The 22,904-nt window shown below is 38.5% G+C and overlaps 1 protein-coding gene across 1 annotated transcript in view; it reads right to left on the bottom strand.

Annotated features, from left to right (window-relative positions):
• The window catches only part of PEAK1 (pseudopodium enriched atypical kinase 1), a 288,632-nt gene that overhangs the window by 29,285 nt on the left and 236,443 nt on the right, over nucleotides 1–22,904 (bottom strand). The window contains exon 7 of the mRNA XM_029951806.1: nucleotides 19,606–19,799. Within this exon, the coding sequence (XP_029807666.1) occupies nucleotides 19,606–19,799 (194 nt within the window). The remainder of the gene's footprint in view (nucleotides 1–19,605; nucleotides 19,800–22,904) is intronic.

Genomic DNA, 22,904 nt, shown 5'->3' with positions numbered 1-22,904 from the left:
TGAGTGGCTCAGTCAGTTAAGTGTCTGACTTTGATTCAGGTCCCAATCTTGCAACTAATGAGTTTGAGCCCCACATCGAGTTCTCTGCTATTAATGCAGAGCCTGCTTCAGATCCTTTGTCTCCTTCTCTTCCTCTCTCTCTGCTTCTCCTTCCCTCTCAAAAATAAATAAACATTAAAAAAAAAAAAAGAAACACCATACTATCCAGTAATTGCGCTTGGCTATTTTAACCAAAGAAAACTAAACATAAAAAAGGATGAGATTGTGCCATTTGAGACCATATGGATGGACACAAAGGGTATTATGCTAAGTGAAATAAAGCTGAGAAAGACAAATAACATGATTTCATTCATAAGTGGAATCTAACCCTGTAAAAACAAAAACCCAAATGAATAAACAGAAAGAAGAATAAGACAGGAACAAGCTGATGGTTGCCACAGGGGAGGGGAGTGGGGGATGGGCAAAATGGTGAGGGAGAGAAGAAGATACAGGCTTCTAGTTATGGAATGAATAAGTCATGGAACAAAGGCAAGACATATGGAATAAAGTCAATGGTACTGTAACAGTGATGTATGGTGAGAGGCAGTAGCTACACTTGTGAACACAGCATAACATATAAACTTGTTGAATCATTAGGTTGTACACCTGAAACTAATGTAATATAATATTGTTTGTCAACAATGCTAACAAAAATACGCGTGTGTGATCAATGGCACGTTTTGGGCTTATTGTATAATGGGGAGAGACATCATTATTATTTTTTAAGTGTGTTTTTAAATTTATTTTTGAGAGAGAGAGAGAGAGAGAGAGAGAATCTGAAGCAGGTTCCAGTCTCCGAGCTGTCAGCACAGAGCCCAATGTGGGGCTTGAACTTGTGAACTGTGAGATCATGACCTGAGCCAAAGTCAGACACTTAACCAAATGAGCCACCCAGGAGCCCCGACATTATTTTTTAAAGAAAGAGAAATATAGCATGGAACTTTTATAAAAAGTTATTACAATTAGTAATGTTATTAAAATAATGAGGCCTCCATTAACTATCTCAGTGTGAGAGTATAATGCTCTGTTATGGGATGGATTATGTTTTCTTCCCCAAAATGCTGAAGTCATAATCCGTGGCACCTTTGAATATAACCTGATTTAGAAATAGAGTCTTTGCAGAGGTAATCAATTTAAGATCGGGTCACTATGGTAGACCTTAACCCAATATTACTGGTGTCCTTATAAAAAGAGGAAAACATCATATAAAAAGAGACAAAAGAGAGAATGCCATGTGTTGACAGAGGCGGAGAATGGAATAATGCAGCAGCAAGGCAAGGATGTCAAGGATTGATTGCACCAACAGAAGCTAGGAAGAAGAAATGAAGCATTCTATCCAGAGCCTCAGAGAAACCATGGCCTTGCTAACAGCTGGATTTTAGACTTCCAGCCTCCAAAACTGTGAGAGAATAAATTTCTCTTGTTTTAAGGCACTTTGTTCATGGATGTTTGTTACAGCAGCCGTAAGAAACTAATACATGCTCCTACTGAAGGCCAGATAGAATAGAAGGCACTGCATGAACCTGAGAGTGATGATTAGTAAAGACGGTGGTTTGTTTTTATTAAAATCATGTCCTTGTAGCAATGCCAAGGGCACAAATATAAACTGTGACAGTAGTAACAATACAGTCCATTTCCCATTCATACAACTCTCTCCAAGAGCACCTGGAAGTTTATATGAACTAAGATGATACATAGAGCAAACCTAACGTCCACCTTTCTCCACCAATGGCATGTAGCAAATATATATTTCTTAATAAGGAACAGAGCTATATTGCATATAAACACAAACAAAAAAGTGTGTGTGTGTGTGTATAGACATACGAATGAGAGAGACATAGAAAATGAGAATCTAAGAGGGCCAGGACTTTGCTTTATTCATTACTGTATCCTCTATGTCAGGACAGGGCCTGGATGTAAAAGATGCTCAGTAATGTTTCTTGAATGACTAAAATAATAAATTAGAGATGAAAGAGAATTAAGTGATAAACTTACAGAGGTACCTATAACAAGAAAAGATACTGAATTATTAATTTAAAATATTCCCATAAAGGAAAGTCCAGGGCAACATGGATTCATTGATGAATTCAAGCAAATGTCTGAAGAAGAATTAATATATCCTGTACAAACTCTTTCAAAAACAGAAGGGGAGGGATATTTCCCAGCTTGAAATCTATGAAGCCAATGTTACCTACACATCAAAATCGGACAAGGCATTCAAAAGAAGAGAAACTAATATCCCTTATGAATACAGACACAGAAATCTTTACAAAATACTAGCAAACTGAATCTAGCAACATATAAAAAGGATTATACACCATGCTTGGTTTCAACATTTGAAAGCTAATCAATGGACTATACCTTGCAAATAGAATAAAGGGGGAAAAAACCCTTACATGACCACTTTAATAGATACAGAAAAAAACATTTGAGAAAATCCAACACCTTTTCATGACAAAACACTGAACACACAGAGATAAGGCGAGAACGTCCTCAACCTGATAAAGAGCACCTGTGAAAGCCCCAAAGCAAACATCATCCTTAGTGGTAAAAAACTCAAAAATTTCCCCAATAAGATCAGGAATAACACAAGGATTTCCATTCCTGCCCCTTCTATTCACATTTCATTGGAGGACCTATCCAGGGCAATTAGGAAAGAAAAAGAAACAAAAACATCCAGATTAGAAAAGAAGTAAAAGTATCTCTATTCAAAAGTAACATAATCTTGTATATAGGAAGGCCTGAGGAATTCACAAAAAATTATTAGAATTAATATACCAGGTTCAGCAAGGTTGCAAGATATAAGATCTATATAAAACAATTGTATTTCGATACACTAGCAATGAACAATCAAAAAATTATTATTAAAAAACAATTCCACGTATAATATCATCAAAAACAATAAAGTATTTAGGAATAAATTTAACAAAAGAAAAGCAAGACTTATACACTGGAAACCACCCAACAGAACTGAAGATATTAAAGACCTAAAGAAATGGTACATCTTATGTTCACGGATCAGAGACTTAATATGTTAAGATGGAAATAGTCTCCAAATTGTTCTGAAGATTTAATGTAATCCCTATCAAAATCCCAGCTGGCTTTCTTGCAGAAATTGACAGAATGACACTAAAATACATAGAGAAATACAATGGATCTAGAGTAACCAAAGAACATCTTGAAAAAGAAGAACAAAACTGGAGAGCTCACATTTCCTGATTTCAAAACTTACTTCAAAATTATAGTAGTCAAGATTGTATGTACTGTGTGTTGGGGGAATGGGCAAAACATGTTGAAGGGATGAAGAGGTACAAACTTTCAGTTATAAAATAAATAAAGGGATGAAAAATAGACCATAGCAAATGTAGTCAATAGTATTATAAATGGCCATTTAAAATAAGATTTATTTATTTTTATGAGAGAGAGAGAAAGGGAGAGAGAATCCCAAGCAGGCTCTGTGCTGTAGTACAGAGCCTGATGTGGGGCTTGAACTCATGAACCACTAAATCATGACCTGAGCTGAAACCAAGAGTTAGATGCTTAACTGACTGAGCCACCCAGGCACCCCTGTAGTCAACAATATTATAATAACTTTATATGATGACAGATGGTAACTACTCTTGGTGAGCATTTTGTAATGTATATAAATGTTGAATCACTATGTTGTATACCTAAAACTAATATAAATATTGTATGTCAACTATACTTCAATTAAGAATAAAAAAGATCATGTGTACTAAGAATAGAAATATAGGTGAGTGGAACAGAACTGAGTCTAGAAATAAACCTGTATACGTATGGCCAATTTCCAAGAAAGATACCAAGACAGTTCAATGGGGAAATAGTAGTCTTTCCAACAAAACAGTGCTGGAATATCTGGATATCCACATGCAAAAGAATGAGGTTGAACTTCTACATTATACTATATGCAAAAAGTAACTCAAAATATCGGAAACATCTCAACATAAGAATGAAAACTATAAAACTCTTAGAAGAAAACATACGAATACATTTTTCAACCTTGGATTAGGCCATGATTTTGTAGATATGATATCTAAAAGCATAAGCAAAAAAATAAATTGGAATTCATAAAAATTAAAAACTTTTGTGCTTCAAAGGACAACTTCAAGGTAGTGAAAAGGCAACCCCCAGAATGGGAGAAAATATGTGCAAATCATCTATCTGATAAGAGACTTATATCTAGAATCTGTAAATAACTTAAAATATAAAGAAAAATAACCCATTACAAGTGGGCAAAGGGTATGCACAGACATTTCTCCAAAGAAGATGTATAAATGGCCGATAAGCACATAGAAAGATGCTCAATATCACTACTCATTAGGTAAATGCAAACCAAAATCATGAGAGACCACTTCAAATCTATTAAGTTAGCTCTAATCCAAAAGATGGACAAGTGTTTGTGAGATATGGAGAAATTCAAACCCTCATACAATGCAAGTAGGACTCTAAAATGGTGCAATCACTTTGGAAAACAGTTTGGTAGTTACTCAAAAAGTAAAACCAAGTTACTAAGTGATCCTGGATTTCTACTCCTACGTATATATCCACAAGAAGTGAAAATATATGTCCACATAAAATCTTACACACAAATATTCTTAGTAACATCATTCCTAATATCCAAAAAGGAGTAAAAACCCACATGTGTATCAACTGATGAACAGATAAACAAAGAAATATTATTCAGCCATAAAAAGAAATGAGGTGCTGATACATGCTGCAACCTGTATGAACCCTGAAAATATGCTAAGTGAGAGAAGCCAGTCACAAAAGCCTACATATTGTATGGTTCCATTTACATGAAATATCCAGAAATATGTAAATCCCTACAGACAGCAAGTAGATTAGTGGCTGATATGGGATGTGGAGAATGGAAATGGAGAGAGACTGGTTCTTGTTTAGGGTGATAAAAATGTTCTGGAATTAGATACTAGAAGTGGTTGTAAAATTCTACTAAAACTCATGGAATTGCACCCTCTGAATCTTGTCTGTAAATTATATCTCAATAAAGGAAATCAACAACTTATTCTTAGAAACTACCATAACTCCAGTTTCTAGTCACATCTTCCCATTCCTCTGGGCCCTTAACATCACCAGGGATGGAGGGCTTGGTATTAACCGCACTCTTCCTGTGGTGGTGAGGAGCCTCCTTCCCAGAGATGCCCCAGCCCTATTTTGCCTCAGCTACTGTGAGACGTCAGAACCATAGTTTATTCACAACATGATAGAAATAGGCTTTATAACAAACCTTTATTTTCCACCAGCTGACCCAGACCTTTCAGAGATGAAGTGTAATGGAGAAGGTTAGAAGCGGTCAACCGCACCAGCACCTCATCGTCCTTGCTTGACTACTATGATGGTCCCCTGTTACCACTGTCTCCAGTTTGGCCTCCCCCACCACACTGGCCATTACAGAGATTTTTTTTTTAAACAATAAAGCTGAACTACTTAAAAAAGTTGTCACTGAGAATTTGGACTTGATCCCGAGGACAGAATTTTCTTTGCTAAAGCACAGAAAGCAAGCCTTTCATGACCCAGCCCTGGCTATACCTATTTTTCTTGTAGCATTTCATCTTGCATCCTACCAACCTGTTTGCAGTTTCCTTAGCACTCTTGGCTACTTCATCTCTAGATCTCCACTCATGCTAAACTTCTACCAGGAATGGTTTCCCTTTCCTCTCCTCTTTAAACATTCTGCCTCTGAGAAGGGTTTCTTACTCTCCTCCCCCAAATTGATCTCTTTTTCTTGGGACCTCATGTAATCCTATGAACACTTCTCTCCAAGTACTGACAATACTTGACTTGGGGCCCTGTCTAAATTCCCTACTCACTGAGGGCAGACACTGGGTCTCATTTGCATATCCAGGATGAAGCAAAGAATCTGGCTGAGGAGAATGAAAGGAAAGGAGAAAAGGAAGAACAAAAAAAGGAAGGACGGTATTAATGAATAAATGAAAAAAACTAGAAACACAAACTTATTCTTGCCCTTTCCATGTCCCTAGAAGAAATTTCTACCAATTTCTCCAAATCAGAACAAACAAAAATAATCATAGACATGGAAGGAATGGATTCCCAAAGCACTAAAATAAAATGACCTCAGAAGCAGCAAGTGACACAAAGTCTGTTACAATCAGCAGGTCTTTAATGCTTATCAGAGGAGGTAGAAGAGGGCTGATCATGCCACTTTCCGCCATCTATAGAACAAAGTCCAAACTCCTCAGCAAACTGGTCAAGGCTCTCAGTCTTATCTACCACTATTTCTCATCAACTCTCCCACATGAACACTCACTTCCTGTTTTTAAAAAAATTTTTATTATTATTTTTGAGACACAGAGAGAGACAGCACGAGCAGGGGAGGGTCACAGAGAGAGGGAGGTACAGAATCGGAAGCAGGCTCCAGGCTCTGAGCCAGCTGTCAGCACAGAGCCTGACGCGGGGCTCGAACCCATGAGATCATGACCTGAGCCGAAGCCGGACGTTTCACTGACTGAGCCACCCAGGCGCCCCACTTCCTGTTTTTTGAATATGCTCTAAATTGTTATTTCTACATCTCTGTTGTAGTAAAAGTGTTCTGCTGTAAGGCCAGCTCAGACAGCCCTTCTCCACTGAAGCCTCTCTATTCTCTACTCCTCCCCTCCAAATTGGGAACCCTCACTTGTTCCTCTTGCTATCTTAGCACTTTTGCTCTTTTGCTCTATTGTGGCATTTTAGCCTTTTAGAACGCATGTTTTTCTTTTTTTTACACGCCCTCAGAACCTGGCACAGTGTGACACACACAGGAGCCGGGCAGGAAACAGCTGCCGACTGAAGGTAAAGTCAGAAGAGTTGCTCATCACTCCAAAATGAAAATGGACAGCCAAGGCAGCAAGGAAATAAAGAGAGTTAATAGTGGCTTCTCTTCCCAAACAGCAGAATATGATCTCCTGGGAGCTACTGAGATTTCCACATGAGAGTCAGAAACTTCTGGGTTTCAGATGAAACCATGAGCATTCCACAGCCTGTGCAAATAGGTCAAGCCACTCTCCCACATCTTAACAGTGTTTTGAGTTTTTATTTTTTCCCCAGGAAAGACAAGTTCTCCTAACTGAATTCCAGTCATCAGGGTCAATGTTTTAAAGGCTTGGTATCTTGGCTGTTTTTATTTTGAACTTTTAATCTGTACATTCCACTCAAGCCTCTGGGACCATAAACTAAGCTCAGCTTTCAGCAGTCCTGATATAACATCACATACTCTACATTTTTGTGGCATACCAGCTCTCTAAACAGAAAAAAAAAAATAGATTGGGTTCTAAATCTTGCCTTCCTATAGACTAGAAAAGTTCTTCTGGACAAATATGCCTGATTAAACCACATTCAAACCTTACTTTCCCCTCTTTTTGAACTTCCTTACTCTAGCTCTTTACTCTCTCCCCACTTAAAAATGTCTTTGGACTGACAGATTAGCCCCCAGATCATGTTCTGTAAAGCAAATGATGAAAGATGAATTAAAAGGGAATCATTTAATGACACTTTGAAGAAGCCAAAAGGGTGTTTAAAACTCCTCAGGAAGGAGAATGATTGATATAGGACTCTTAAAACTTATAAGATTGGTATAATAAGTGGAAAGTAAATAAGAAAAATATTATCTCTAAAGATCAACATTTTAAAAATGATTAAATATTGAAAAACTCAAAATAACAACTCCATCATTACATACATGTGCTGAAAGGCACTACCACTGAAGACACACTGGGGACAAACCACAGCAAATGTTTGCTAAAGACCTGACAGTCATTTCTATCTTGGGGTGCTAGGGATTAAAGGCATCTGATAATGACACATTTGGACAAGGGCAGTGTATAATAAGTATAATTAACGCTCCATTCCAATAAGACAGGAATGTCATGTTCTCCTGGTCGGTCTCTCTGCCTCCGATTATCTCGTAGGTAGATCCCAGGATGATCTTTTAAGAATCCTGATCATTTCCTTTTATTTATAATTTTTCAGTGGCTCTCCATTTCCTACAGATCAAAGATATACTGGAGTGACTGGGTGGCTCAGTCAGACACCTGATTTCAGCTGAGGTCATGATCCCAGGATTGTGGGACTGAGCCCTGCATTGGGCTCCATGCTGAGTGTGTAGCCTGCTTAAGATTCTTTCTCTCCCTCTGCCCCTCTCTCCTGCATGCTCTCTCTAAGAAAAAAAAAAAAAAAGATATACTCACTGTGACATATACATACCATTTATGATCTAGCCTTGCTTTTCCACTGTTTCACCTCCCCTGCCCTGCCCTTTCACTCTGAAATACAGAGATACAGAAGCTGCCCTGATTCATTACCTGTAGTTAATTGAACATTCATTGCTCTATTAAGCTCTAGGCCTTGTACATACTCTTCCCTCTACCTGGCATGTTCTCCCTTGGTTGTCTATCTGTCAGAGTCTGTCTGTCTTTCAAGCTCTGCTCAAAACCTAAGTGACCCCTCCTCCCCTAGACTGTTCCAGGCAGAGGCTTTCATTAAACTGTTAAATACTTCATCATAGCAACTGGCACATGAGCTCCTAAGAGTCCAGCCCATGTCTGTCTTTCCTAAAGACTGACCAAGAGCCCCTGGAGATGGCATTGCTGTTTCCAGCACCTAGCTTTGTCCCCAGCAGATAGTTGCTGTTCGACAAATGTCTGCTAAGTGAAAGTAGTAAAGCACAAATAAATAGAATATATTTTTCCACCAATTGTAATTTCACCCCTTTTTTTTCCCAGGGCTCATGACAAGTAATATAGATGAGAACAGGAAAGGAGAGGACAAAGGAAGAGATGGTCATCTCCAAACTGGGAAACACGCACTGTGGTTTATAAATACAGATGTCATATACCACTGTGCACCAGCCTTGGCAAGTGAGCAGGCCTCTCACCGGCTGAGCCCAGCACTCCCAGTATTGTCTCCTGGCAGCGCGCATCAGTAACTTGGGAGGAAGGGTCCCATCATAGTCAAATGGAGGCACCAGCTGGCAAACCCCAGGGGATGTCAGTTTCATGCCAAATGATAAAACAAAGCTGACCTCCAAAGACCAATTTAGGCATAGCCTCAAATAAAGAGATACACTGACCACTTTAAAGAATGTCAGTGGCATAGCAGCTGACAGACTCAACTTTTGTAGAATCTCATTTGAAAACCTCTCTAAGAACACAGATTATTTATTTGAGGGTAGGTTATCTATGTAATTTGAATATTGCACTCTGCCAACTAATTCTAGTATATGGGGAACTATTTTTAAATGTGAATGCAGCTAAGTTAAAAGATAGGGAAACAGTCTATGATTTCTTTTTAAATAGAAATAATTATATTTTTAGGAAGTACAACAAATGCTCAAACAAATGTTCAAACCAGTCAGTCTCAGGTTTTTATTTTTTTAAACATCCAGATAATCTAAATATGTGCAATTCTTTAATCTTCAGTTCAAATCATTAACTTTGTTTTTCTTTTTAAGTTTTTTCAAGTTTAATTTATTTTGAGAGGTGCACAGTAAGCAGGGGTAGGGCAGAGAGAGAGGGAGACAGAGAATCCCAAGCAGGCTCTGTGCTCCCAGCATAGAGCCCGATGCGGGGCTCAAACCCACAAAACCGTGAGATCATGACCTGAGCTGAAACAAAGAGTCAGATGCTTGCTCAACTGACTGAGCCACCTGGGCGCCCCTCAAATCATTAACTTTGAATTGTGTAGATTAACATCTGGCTCATAGAAGTTCCTCATTAATTACTTGTTGAGTAGATATGCTAATGGTAATGTATCCTTTAGAAAGATTTTGTACAGCTTCTATTTATGATAACATTATTCCATAATTACAACATTAAGGCCAGCAACGAAATGGGACTCTTTTAAGTATACTTATCTCTTAACTTTTTTTTTAAAGATTTAAGTAATCTCTACACCCAGTGTGGGGCTTGAAATCACAGCCCCGAGACCAAGAGTTGCATGATCCACTGACCCAGCCAGGCAGGCGCTTCTCATCCCTTAACATTTAACGCTAATGATCAGTACACCGCCAAAGGGAGTTCTGGAGACAGAAGACCTTTAGATGTTTTCCTTCAGTGTTTGAAAGGTACAGCTTTAAGTAGATGTTCTGGGTAAGTAAGATAAGAAATGCAAAGGGGTGCCTGCCTGGCTCAGACAGTAGAGAATGTGACTCTTAATCTCAAGGTTGTAAGTTCGAGCCCCATATTGGGTGTGGCAATTACTTAAAAATTCAATCTTAATAAACCTGGACCACTTTTTTTTTTTTTTACACAATACACAAAAGTAAACTCAAAAAGGATGAATGACCTAAGTGTAAGATAGGAACCATCTTCCTAGGGAAGAAAACAGGCAGCAACCTCTTTGACATCAGCCACAGCAACTTCTTACTAGACATGTCTCCAGTGGCAAGGGAAACAAAAGGAAAAATGAATTATTGGGACCTCATCAATATACAAAGCTTCTGCACAGTGAAGGAAATAATAAACAAAATTAAAAAGCAACTGACAAAATGGGAGAAGATATTTGCAAATGACATATGAGATAAAGGGTTAATATCCAAAATCTATAAAGAACTTATCAAATTCAACACCCTAAAAGCAAATAATCCAGTGAAGAAATGGGCAAAAGACATGAATAGATACTTTTCCAAAGAAGACATCAGGTAGCTAACAGACACATGAAAGATGCTCAGTATCACTCATCAGGGAAATACAAATCAAATCCACAATGAGATAAAACCTCACACCTGTCAGAATGGCTAAAATTACCAACTCAGGAAACAATAGATGTTGGTGAGGATGCGGAGAAAGGGGAACCCTTTTGTACTGCTGTTGGGAATGCAAAATGGTGTAGCACGCTGGAGAACAGTATGGAGGTTCCTCAAAAACTTAAAAGGAGAGCTACCCTGTGACTCAGGAATGGCACTACTAGGTATTTATCCAAAGGATATACAAAAAAAATACTGATTCGAAGGGGCACATGAACCTCAATGTTTAAACAGCACTATCAATAATAGCCAATTATGGAGAGAGCCAAATGTCCACTGACTAACAAATGGATAAAGAAGTGGTATATATATAAATACACACACACACACACACACAATGGAATAGTACTCGGCCATCAAAAAGAATGAAATATCATGCTAAGTCAGTCAGAGAAAGATAAATATCATATGATTTCATTCAAATGTGGATAAGAAACAAAACAGATGGACATAGATGAAGGGAGGGAACTATAAGATAAACCACAGAGGGAGGCAAACTATAAGAGATTCTTTTTTAAAAAAAATTTTTAAGTGTGTTTTATTTATTTTTGAAGACAGAGAGAGAGAGACAGCATGAGCAGGGGAGGGTCAGAGAGAGGGAGACACAGAATCCAAAGACAGGCTCCAGGCTCTGAGCTAGGTGTCAGCACAGAGCCCAACACAGGGCTCAAACCCACGAACTGTGAGATCATGACCTGAGCTGAAGTCAGACGCTTAACTGACTGAGCCACCCAGGAGCCCCAAGAGGATCTTAAATTACAGAGAGCAAACTGAGGGTTGCTGGAAAGGTGTTGGGTTGGGGAATGGGCTAAATGGGTAATAGGCACTTGCTGAGATGTGCACTGGGTGTTACATGTAAGCAGTGAATTACTAAATTCTACTCCTGAAACTGTTATTATACTATATGTTAACTAACATGTACTTAAATTAAAAAAAAATTTTTTTTAAATCTTTAAAAAAATGTGGATTGTTTCTTGTGGGGCTATGTAGAAAGGAGCCTGAGACCTGGTTTAGGTAATTCCTGACCTAGGAAACCTCTGGATTAAGCCTCATACAGGATACCTTGTTCAACTGTGATTTGTCCATATTGTGTTATTTTGTTTGCTATTTACAAACTGAAGATTTGTGGCAATGCTACATCCAATAAGTCTATTGGTGCCATTTTCCTAAAAGCATTGCTACTTTGTATCTCTGTGTCACATTTTAGTTATTCTTGCAATTCTTCAAACTTTTTTCATTATTATTATACTTGTTAGGGTGGTCTGTGATTAATGACCTTTGATGTTACCACTGTAATTTTTTGTGGCCCCACAAACCACACCCATGTAAGATAACAAACTTAACAGGATAAATTCGTTCTGCCTGCTCCACTCACCAGCTGTTCCCTGGTCTTTCTCCCTCTCCTCAGTCTCCCTATTCCCCGAGACACAGCACTATTGAAATTAGGCCAATTAATAACCTTAAACTGACCTCTAAGTTTTAAGTGAAAGGAAGACTCGCACATCTCTCATTTTACATTGAAAGCTAGAAATAATTAAGCTTAGTGAGGAAGGTGTATTGAACACTGATGCAGGCGGAAAGCTAGGCCTCTTGCACGAGTTAGCCAAGTTGTGAATGCAAAGGAAAAGTTCCTGAAGGAAATTAAAAGTGCTACTCCAGTGAACACACACATGATTAGAAAGTAGAACAGCCTTATTGCTGATATGAAGAAAGTTTTAGTGGTCTGAAAAGATCAAACCTGCCACAACATTCCCTTAAACCAAAGACTAATCCAGAGCAAAGCCCCAACTCTCTTCAATTCTGTGAAGGCGAGAGGTGAGGAAGCTGCATGAGACATGCTGGAGGCTAGCAGAGGTTGGTTCATGAGGTTTAAGAAATCAGCTGCCTCCATGACATCTAAGTAAGGTGAAGTAAGGTGCTTACTAAGTAAGTAAGCAAGTGCCTTACTAAGTAAGGTAAAGCAGCAAGTGCTCACGTAGAAGCTGTGGCTTATCCCGAGGATCTAGCTAGATAATTCGTGACGACGGCTACACTGAGCCTCAGAGTTTCAATGTCAGTATAAGAAGAGGTCACCTCGGACATTCATAGCTAGAGAGAAGTCACTGCACTGCCCGGCTTCGAAGCCTCACAGGGCAGGCTGATCCTCCTGTTAGGGAGTAATGCAGCCGCTCAAGTTGCAGCTCGTTGCTTTAAGTCAAAGCCAGGGCTCATTTACCATCCCCAAACCGTCAAACCCTTAAGAGAAGCTAAATCACCTCGGCCTGTGGTCTATAAGTGGAACAACAAAGTCTGGATGACAGAAAATTTGTTTGTAACGTGGTTTACTGAATATTTTAAGCTTATTGTTTAGATCTATTGCTCAGGAAGAAAATTCCTTTCAAAATATTACTGTTGGTCATATTTTGCAATGCACCTGGTCACCTGAGCTCTGATGGAGGTATACAGTAAGATTAAAGTTGTTTTCATGCCTGCTGACATAATATCCATTCTGCAAGCCATGGATCTAGGAGTAATTTTGACTTTCAAGTCTTGGTATGTAAAGCTATCGCTGCATAGATAGTAATTCCCCCCATGAATCTGGGAAAAGCAAACTGGAAACCTTTTGGAAAGGATTCACCACTTTAGATGCCATGAAGAACATTCCTGATACATGGGAGGGAGTCAAAATACCAACATGAACAGGAATTTTGAAGAAGTGGATTCCAATCCTCATAAAGGACTTTCAGGAGTTCAAAACTTGAGTGGCGGAAGTTAACTGCACATGCAGTGGAAACAGTGAAAGAACTAGAAGTGGAGTCTGAAGACAGGACTGAGTGGCTGCAGTCTCATGATAGAACTTTAATGGATGAGGATTTGCTTCTTAGGGATGAGCAAAGAAGGTGGTTTCTTGAGATGGAAACTGCTTCTGATTAAGATGCTGTGAAGACTGTTGAAATGACAACAAAGGATTTAGAATATGACATAAGCCTAGTTGATGAAGCAGCAGCAGCATTTGAGAAGATTGGCTCCAATTTTGAAAGGCGTTCTGCAGTGTTGTCTTATGTTAAGAAATTGCCACACCCACCCTAGCCTTCAGCACCCACCACTCTGATCAGTCAGCAGCTATCAACATCAAGGAAGACATTCTACCTGCAAAAAGATTATGACAACTGAAAGCTTATATAATCCTAACTGAAGGTTAGGATTTTTTTAGCAATAAAGCATATCGTAATTAAGGTATGCATATTATTTTTTAGATTTAATACTATTGCACAGTACAGTATAAACACAACTTTTGTATGCACTGGGAAACCAAAAATTAGTTAGATTTACTCTGTTGTGGTGGTCTGCAGCGGAACCTGCAATATCTCTGAGGTATGACTGTATTGGAAAAAAAAAGTCAGCTGATTAATGGAACACATAAACTGGGCCTTGAAATCTTCCTATATGATATTTCTTCCTTTCCTACGAAGGGCTTAACTTCCCCTAATCTGGGAATCTTATAAAGTCAAATGCCAAAGTCACTTTTGGCTCATTCATTCAAACATGTTCTTAGTACCTGCCGCATGTTTTAGACAATGTGCTAGGTTGTAGGCACACAGAAAGAGGAGCAAGCCAAGAATCTGTACATTGAGACTGACAGATCTTTCTAAAAAACAATGTAAAGAGTACTCAATTACAAAGTGAATGAAGGAGAGCTAAAGCCACTGACTTATTTCTAAGGGAGTAGAAGTTATTATGAGCTCCTGATTTTAGTAGGCTGATTAAGTAGTGAGGTGTGCCACATAAAAAACTAGCAATATTTCTTCTAAAGATCTTGAGATAGACATAAGAAACATGGGGAAAATGTTGAAGGTCTGACTGAAAAAACATTCTATCACATCTTTGGGAGAACATTTTGGGTGGCCGATACCCTGCTAAATTCAGTTTGGGGTTAATTAAGATGTTACAGGTCAGAGTTTTGTTCGGTGATCTCGTATCACCATCACCCAGAGTAAAATCATCACTCTGTAAGGGGCAACCGTCTAAAAGAGTTTTCAAGTTACATAAAGACCAATATGATTTTTGTGCCCACAGAAGACAATACAAATCCCCCAAAATAACTGACTCTTTAAAGCACTGCTGTCCAACAGACGTTTCTATACGTGCATGTCCGGTACAGTAGTTACTAGCCACCTGCAGCTCCTGAGCTCTTGAAATGATGCTCATGAGACTAAGAGACTGAGGTTTTATTTATATTCTAAGGAATGTAAATGTAAATAGCCAGATGCGGCTAGTAGCTACCGACGGTATTGGATAGGGCAGCTCTGGAGTCTAATAATTAATCCAGTTTAAACAAAATAAAGTTTGCTTTATTTATGTTAAGGACAATGAAAAAGATGCCCATTAACCACAGCGAATAATCTCTAAAGTAAAACAAAAAATGGTTCTAAGGTATGGTGTGCCTAAGATAGTAGCTTTCTGAAGGAATGGCTGAATCACAACAGCTCTTGTAACACCACAGTGGAGTAACAACACTATGTCCAGGTGGGGGTCTCATGGGAGATTCTGAAGTTGGGTAATTAAGGCCTATTCCAGTTGAGTTGTTGTTTTTGCCTTTTAACTTATTAGTTTTCAGAACTATCTAAGAAGTGTGGGAACTACAAAACAAATCCAAACTGTATTCATTTGTTGCCATAATTAGCAGAGTTGGGGGACTGGATCTGTCACAATGATATTACTATTACTTGTCATCTGTCCGCTGGTCCCTGGTGCCATGCGAGGATCCTGTATCCTGTATCATATTCACAATTTCAGTCATTAGTTGCACAGGCAACCCTCAACTTTTTGAATCTATATATTTTTTCTGCTTATTCAATATTTCTAGTAAACATTTAAAACTATTTCCACTTTATTCTACATTTTCTGGCTAGCACATCAAACATATTTGAAGGAGAAAGCAACAGCATATCTTTGGGAAGAAATAAAGGAACTTATAATTATGAAGCACCTCTGTATATACCAAATTCTTTTACAATCAGCCCTACAAAGCAGATGTTATTATTCCCTCATTTCAGGTGAGGAAATTGAAGCTCAGGGATGTTAAGTAGCTGACCTACAATCATACATGTGGGCAATGACACAGCTGTCATATGAACCAAAATCTGGTCGATCCTCTAAACCTAGGATTTTTTCTACTATATTACACTGCTTCTTACGTCCACTTTACAATGTAATTTTCAGAAGGAAATTCCACAGTAAAAATAATGGTAACCCTTAACTTTCCTCTCTCAATTTCTTCCACTGGTCCATCCATCCTCTGCCTCATAAAAAAAAAAAAAAAAAAGAAGAAAGAAAGAAAGAAAAGCAAGCAAGCAAGCAGGCAAGCAACCAATTATAGATTGGTTCTAGGCTATTTAAAATGTTCTAAAGCAATTACATTAAGAAGTATTGTTTCCTTTCCATTTTTAAACACAGATTAAAAAAAAAAAAAAAGCTGCCAGGGCTTTAAATCACAAGAAATTGCCCAAAGGGACAGTTTAAAGTTTCCTGCAAATTATTTATTAAAAATATTGAAAAAGGTTAAGTTCCAAATGCCATCTAAAATACTTATTTCATTAGGGAAAAAACAAGAACAAAAAAAAATTATAAAATCCTTGAGTTGTAGAACTGATGGTGTCAATCTTACCTATTCACACAGGCAGACCTTCCCAAAGGAGCAACTAACCATGTCATATACTATGACTTAAAACACTTACAGAAAACAAGGCAACATTTTATGAGCATCACCTACTACTTTTGAAAGGAAAGCAATAGGTGGAGGAAAGAATGCTATCTTTCTGATGGGGCATCTATAACTACTATTTTTTGTATTCTAAGTAGTCATAATCTCTAGAAAAAAGTCTCAAGTTTTGTGTCTCAGAGTAGATGACTAAAAAAAAACAAAAAATGGGAGACAGCTGTAGTCCTTTCATTTTTTACAAGAACTTATTGGTTATGACCATTATAGTTGAGGTTAAGACCAACAGAGTTCCAATTCTGATACGGTCCTTACAGGTTCTGTGACTTTGGGCGAGCCATTCTGACTCATTTTCCTTATCTGAAAAATAGGATCTAAGTTCCTAAGGTTGTTGAAAGGATTAAATGAATTACTATATGTGAGGTACTTTAAATACTCACAGAAGTAATGCTCTGTTTTTTCTAATTACCTAAATAACTGACAAGACAAATAAGATAAAATAATTAACTTTAATTAATGTTAGCTGATGGATTTTTAAAAAACATTTTTTAATTTTTATTTTTAAGTAATCTCTACAACCAACATGGGGCTCAGGCTCACAACCCCAAGATCAAGAGTCACATATTCTACTGACTGAGCCAGCCAGGCACCCCAGCTAATGTGTGTGTGTGTGTGTGTGTGTGTGTGTGTGTGTGTGTGTGTGTGTGTGTTTAATGTTTATTTATTTCTGAGAGAGAGGGAGAAACAGAGTACTAGTTGGAGAGGGGCAGAGAGGGAGATACAAAATCTGAAGCAGGCTCCAGGCTCTGACCTGTCAGCACAGAGTCTGATGTGGGGCTCAAACCCATGAACTGTGAGATCATGACCTGAGCCAAACTTAAACATTTTAACTGACTGAGCCACCAAGATGCCCCCAGCTAATGTATATTTTTAAAAGGATGCCATGATGCCATATGATCAGTAAAAATTAGTATACATATATATATTTTTGTTATAATAGTTTATTGTCAAATTAGTTTCCATATAACACCCAGTGTGCTTCTCCCCACAAGTGCTCCCCACCATGACCATCACTCCCTCCCCCGCCAAAATTAGTAAATATTTTACTGAGGACATCATAAAGGAAATTTTGGTGTAGTAAGAAAGGTATACTGATACATTATGCTGCCTGAGAGTATACTATAGCAAATAAGCAGTAAATTTTTCATCTTATAAGATGCTTCAAAAACATAAAAGAATGGGAAAAGTTAAGTAAGCTGTTTCACTATAAAATCTATTCCAACCAGAAAATGGTATCCAAGATGGTTGCTTGGGCAAACTGTACTATATTCTCCCCAACAACCTAAATCTTATTATTATTTTTTAATATTTTATTTATTTTTGAGAGAGAGAGAGAGTGAGCAGGGGAGGGTCAGAGAGAGAAAGAGACACAGAATTTGAAGACAGGCCCCAGGCTCTGAACTAGCTGTCAGCACAGAGCCCGATGCAGGGCTCGAACCCATGAATCTCGAGATTATAACCTGAGCAGAAGTCAGATGCTTAACTGACAGTCACCCGGGTGCCCCAACCTAAATCTTATAAGTCTTCTAGACTTAGAATGGAAGTTTTTTTTTCTTACAGAATGTATTTTCAACTGCATGTGTGTTATGATGAGTTTTTCAAAAGGACAGATTAGAGCATTTCTCCTAAGTATTACCTCAACCTTCTTACCTTCTTAAGGACTCTTCTATCTCCAACTACACTAGCTGATCTTAGAATAATTATTCCTTCCTAAAACCTGATGAAGAAAAATGACAAAGAAAGAAGATGAGAAACCAGGCAGAAGAATGCTTTGATATTATATGCCATTGATTTCCCTGGTGTAACAGTTGGTCAGGGGTCCATAAGGATCTTGCCAGTGTTGCACAGGTGGTAGTCCAACGCATGCTACTCTCCTCTCTGTTGACTTCATGGGAAAATAATCATAAGAAATCCTTATCCAGCCCCAGGCTTTACTTTTCAGAAGAAAAGAAAACTATGAGATGCTCAAGGAAGGTAGACAGATGGAAAGTCACTGGGTACTCAGCAAAGATGACTGGAAAACTGAGAACCTTTGCATTGGCAGGGACCTTCAAGGTCATTTAGTTCAGTCCTCTTTGTAGGATTCTTCTTTGATGCATCTCTGAGAGATGACCCCTTAGCTTCTGCCTAATACTTTCAATTAGGATCTTTTTTTTGAGACTGCTTGTCCCAAGCCAGAAATCTGAGACAGATCACAGATTCTTCACATCATTCATATTGAAGTAATCACTAAGCCTTGTGTATTTTGCCCCTTAAATATCTCTGAAGTCTACTGTTCCTCTTCCCACTATCTTAGTTGAAGCCTTTCTCATTTCCTTATATGGTCCTGCCAAAGTACCCAACTACTAGATTTTAGGCTACAATTACTTCACCTTTACTAATCCATCCTCTCACGGCAGCCTGTGGAGTGGATGTTCTAAAATGCAAATTTAATCACATTATTCTTCTGCTTAAAACCTTTTGATGATAAGTTACTATCACAAAGAGCAAAAAGTCCAAGGTTTTAGCCTGAAACGCATGATCTCATCTAACTCTTCAGTTCATATTTTAGTACCACTAAATGGCTGTGGTGTCCACGTGTGCCAAGCTGCTTCACACCTCCAGGCTTTCGCTCATGTTGTTGCTTTGGGTTGGAATACTCTTTCTTCCCTCTGTCAGGCAGTTAGATTCGTTCAGGAATTACCTCTAGGAAGGCATCTTTTAACACCCTCCCCTGTGTAATATAAAAAATATTCCATGTGCATCTCTATCACTGCATTTATCATATAATACTGAAATCATGACCAAGTTCATTTCATCTCTTTTTCTCCGGGTGGGTCCCTCAAGGCAAGGACCATGTCACACCCTTGCCACGTGCACAGGACTCATGGTAGCAGGTGTTTAACATATACAGGATCTTTTCTGATGCGGATTAAAGTTTCTGGCTCCACACCAGGTGCTAAATAAAAACCATCTCTCCAAGGATATACAGCATTTGGATGGTGCATAAAAAGGAAAGATTTAATACTATTTCTATGACATTTTCACTCACCTAAATTGCTGTAGGTTGCACTACAGGGATTCAGGTCAACAGTATCTGAAACGTCTTCTTTTTCCTCTTCTCTTTCCAGTTCAGGTGGGGGCAATGCTGCTGGGACAGAAGCACAGCCTCCATCATCTTGCCTGACAGCCACAGATCTTGGATCCCGAGGAGAAAAATCCTCTGTCACTTCCTGGGTTTTGTGACTGAAACAAAAGCAGACCATGGTTGTACTGGCATTCAAAGATCTCACTAAAATTTAGATTTATGGAAGGCATGTACTTGCCATAAATGTAAATAACTAGCCCTAGAGTCATAACAGTTGGTCAGAAGCCCTCAAATAATTGTCTGAATAGAAGGCAGCCCTTCAAGCAGGCTGATTCTTCTATTTATCATGATTCAGACATATTGGGAACCCAGTTTGGTAGAGGAGATATGGTAAGCTCAGAGGGAAGCTTGAGAATAAGAAGATAAGAAGTGAAAACATTTTTTTTAAGGAAAAGGTGGTGATGGTAGGTAGGTAGTGGTAAGAAAGCTGAATGCTTAAACACAGACAAAATACACACGTGTTTAGTGAACTATTTAGCATACTTATTATATTACAGTATATAACACTCTAGCAGATATCAAATACTTTATTTACTTTAGTAGTATACAGTATTCACTACATGCAAAAATAGTAAAAAATCAGGAATCAATTTGAGATTAGACTAAATAAGGACGTTAAGCAATGGTTTTAGTAGTAACCGAAGCCCGGAAAGCCTTGTTGCCTCTGCCTGCATGCATGCGTACAGCAGGCAAGGCAAATGGAAAAGACAGTTCTGTGTTCCCGTTAATCTTTTGTATTAAAATGAATCTGAAACATCCTGTTAGGCGCATACCACAAAGTGGCATCCATAATACTTTGTGCTTCCAATCTTGTTTCACTGTTGCCTGCTCATTTGCTTATAGCTATCATTTCCAATCTTTCCCAGTTCCCATCCTGCCTGAACTGTCAATTCTGTCAATATAAAGTACATGGGGATGGAATGGTCATTAAATGTTGGTAGAAAAAAGCTGGTCTAGTTAGGAAATCTCAATGGGCTATCCAATAAGATAAATTCAAAATCAGGCATCTTTAATGGTTTCTGGAAGTGTTCTTAGACTGTCATACACTCACCAACTCTTCTTCCTGTTTTGTTTATTTTTTTAGTGGGCAAAGAGAAAGAGGCAAATATCCTATATACGTTTACAACTTACTTCTGGATTTTCAGTTGGCAGTGAATCATGGTGACATTTACAAGCTCTTTAAAAGAGGTACTTTGTTTGATCATGTGTCATCAGAACATATATCACCTGTGGATTTGAGGGAGTAGATCTAAAGAAGAAGTACCTTCTTATCAATCTTTCATTATGGAAATTATGCATGTGTCTGAACAGAAAAATAAGCCTTGAAGTCTGCTGGATATTCAACTTCAAAAATACTCCTTCAAAGCTGGCAGAGCCAGAGGTCTCTATACACTGGAAGTGAGCAATGAGCTAGAGGTTCCTTTATGGTATCTGGCCCTCAGGGACACTGGTAAAGTGGAAAGGCACCACTCCACCAGCAGCCAGTAGGGTGGCTCAGGTAAAGCATGCTGCCTCTTAATGGGCTGCCCTAGGTCATCATCAACCCAAAAGAAGGGCTCCAAATAAACCAGTTTCTCATAGTAGGAAGGATCATAAAATCAAGGTAAAAAGGGGCCCCCACTTCCATTTATTAGTAGAGACAAAGGAAAGTAACACTTCTGAGACCCTCTTGGATACTTCTTAATGTAGATCACTATGTAGTTATCAATATGCTTCAGGAGAAGGAAAATGATCTTAACTAGGCGGAAGTTCACATAAGCCATTTCTGGTTTCAGAGCAATAAATATAAAGAACTTTTTACTTTAAAGTCAATTTAAGGGGTGCCTGGGTGGCTCAGTTGGTTGAGCGTCTGGCTTCGGTCTCACAATTTGTGGGTTTGAGCCTCACACCAGGCTCTGTGCTGACAGCTCGGAGCCTGGAGCCTGCTTCAGATTCTGTGTCTCCCTCTCTCTCTGACCCTACCTTCCTCACGCTGTCTCTCTCTGTCTCTCAAAAATAAATTAAAAAAAAAAAACATTAAAAAAATTTAAAGTCAATTTAAAAGGTTCCCTAAAATGCTGTTTTTAGGCTCCTGATCTCCACAAACCTGCTCTTGCCTTTTCTACTTCTTCCCCCAATCTCCTCATGATTACTAGAAAGCTCTCTTTTCCATTATCGAAAAGGACTGGTAAAGCTTGGTTCAGAAACCACAACTCTACCCTCACTTCTCTGTTTTCTTCCTAAGGAATGGGCTATTTACAATGAGCCTCAGCTATTGCGAAAACCACAGAAAGAGTTGCTGCTATTAAGCTGTGAGGAATTCCCTGGGCCTGTTCCCACATACAAGAAACATAGCTCTGTACTCTTAAGGGCTTTTCCAAACAAAATATGGATGCTACAAAGCAAGAAATGTTAAAGACTCACCCACTGTACTCACTCATACAATTCCCCATTAAAGGAGACTCTACAGGGCCTTCTTTGGTCTGTTAATCATGTTCTAAAGCTCTGATACACCAGAGAGCTCACTGAGCTCAGGACGACTACAAGTAAGATACAAGTTTCGAGTTCTGGACCTTAATATCATCCACTGCACCTTGACCTTTACCTTAGGGGTTTGGTCTGGGAAATGTGCCAAACTGCCTCTGGGAAACTAAGCAAAGTGAAAGCTAGTTTTATTAACTCTTTGAGGAACAGCACGACACAACCTATATTCCACATAAAAATTAGTTTTCATAAGCACATGTTAAAACAAGTACTCTGGTACATTAAATCACCAATTAAAATAATCATCAACTATCAAGAATGATGCAAAGAGAATTGATGAAAGTAAAATCACAAGTAATTGCAAATGGATGCTAAGATGTTTCATCAGCATTTACTGTGACAGCAGAGTCTAAAAAAAGGATGCTTAAAAAAAACGCATCAATGATATGTCACATCTTGGTGCTTGAGGGAAGAATAGCTCTTTGTATGATGAAAATGGTAAAAGAGAGATGGGAAAGGGAGAGGTTTTGAGAGTTCAAGCTTAGAAGTGGAAACATGCTAGGACTATAAAATGAAAAAGAGAACAGCATCAGAGAAAGTTGACTCAGCCACTATATATCAATAGACAAACTGTCTAGGAAGAAAGAAGGAAGTCAAATCTGACAAGCTATCTAAGGCATATTAATTTAATAGAGAATATAATTTTTGACCATTGATTTGTTTCATATTTAGATATAAAA

The sequence above is a fragment of the Suricata suricatta genome, chromosome 9 (genome assembly GCF_006229205.1).
Source record: "Suricata suricatta isolate VVHF042 chromosome 9, meerkat_22Aug2017_6uvM2_HiC, whole genome shotgun sequence".
NCBI classification, from domain to species: domain Eukaryota; kingdom Metazoa; phylum Chordata; class Mammalia; order Carnivora; family Herpestidae; genus Suricata; species Suricata suricatta.
The sequence above is the reverse complement of the archived record's forward strand: the minus strand, read 5'-3'. Positions and strand labels throughout refer to the sequence as shown.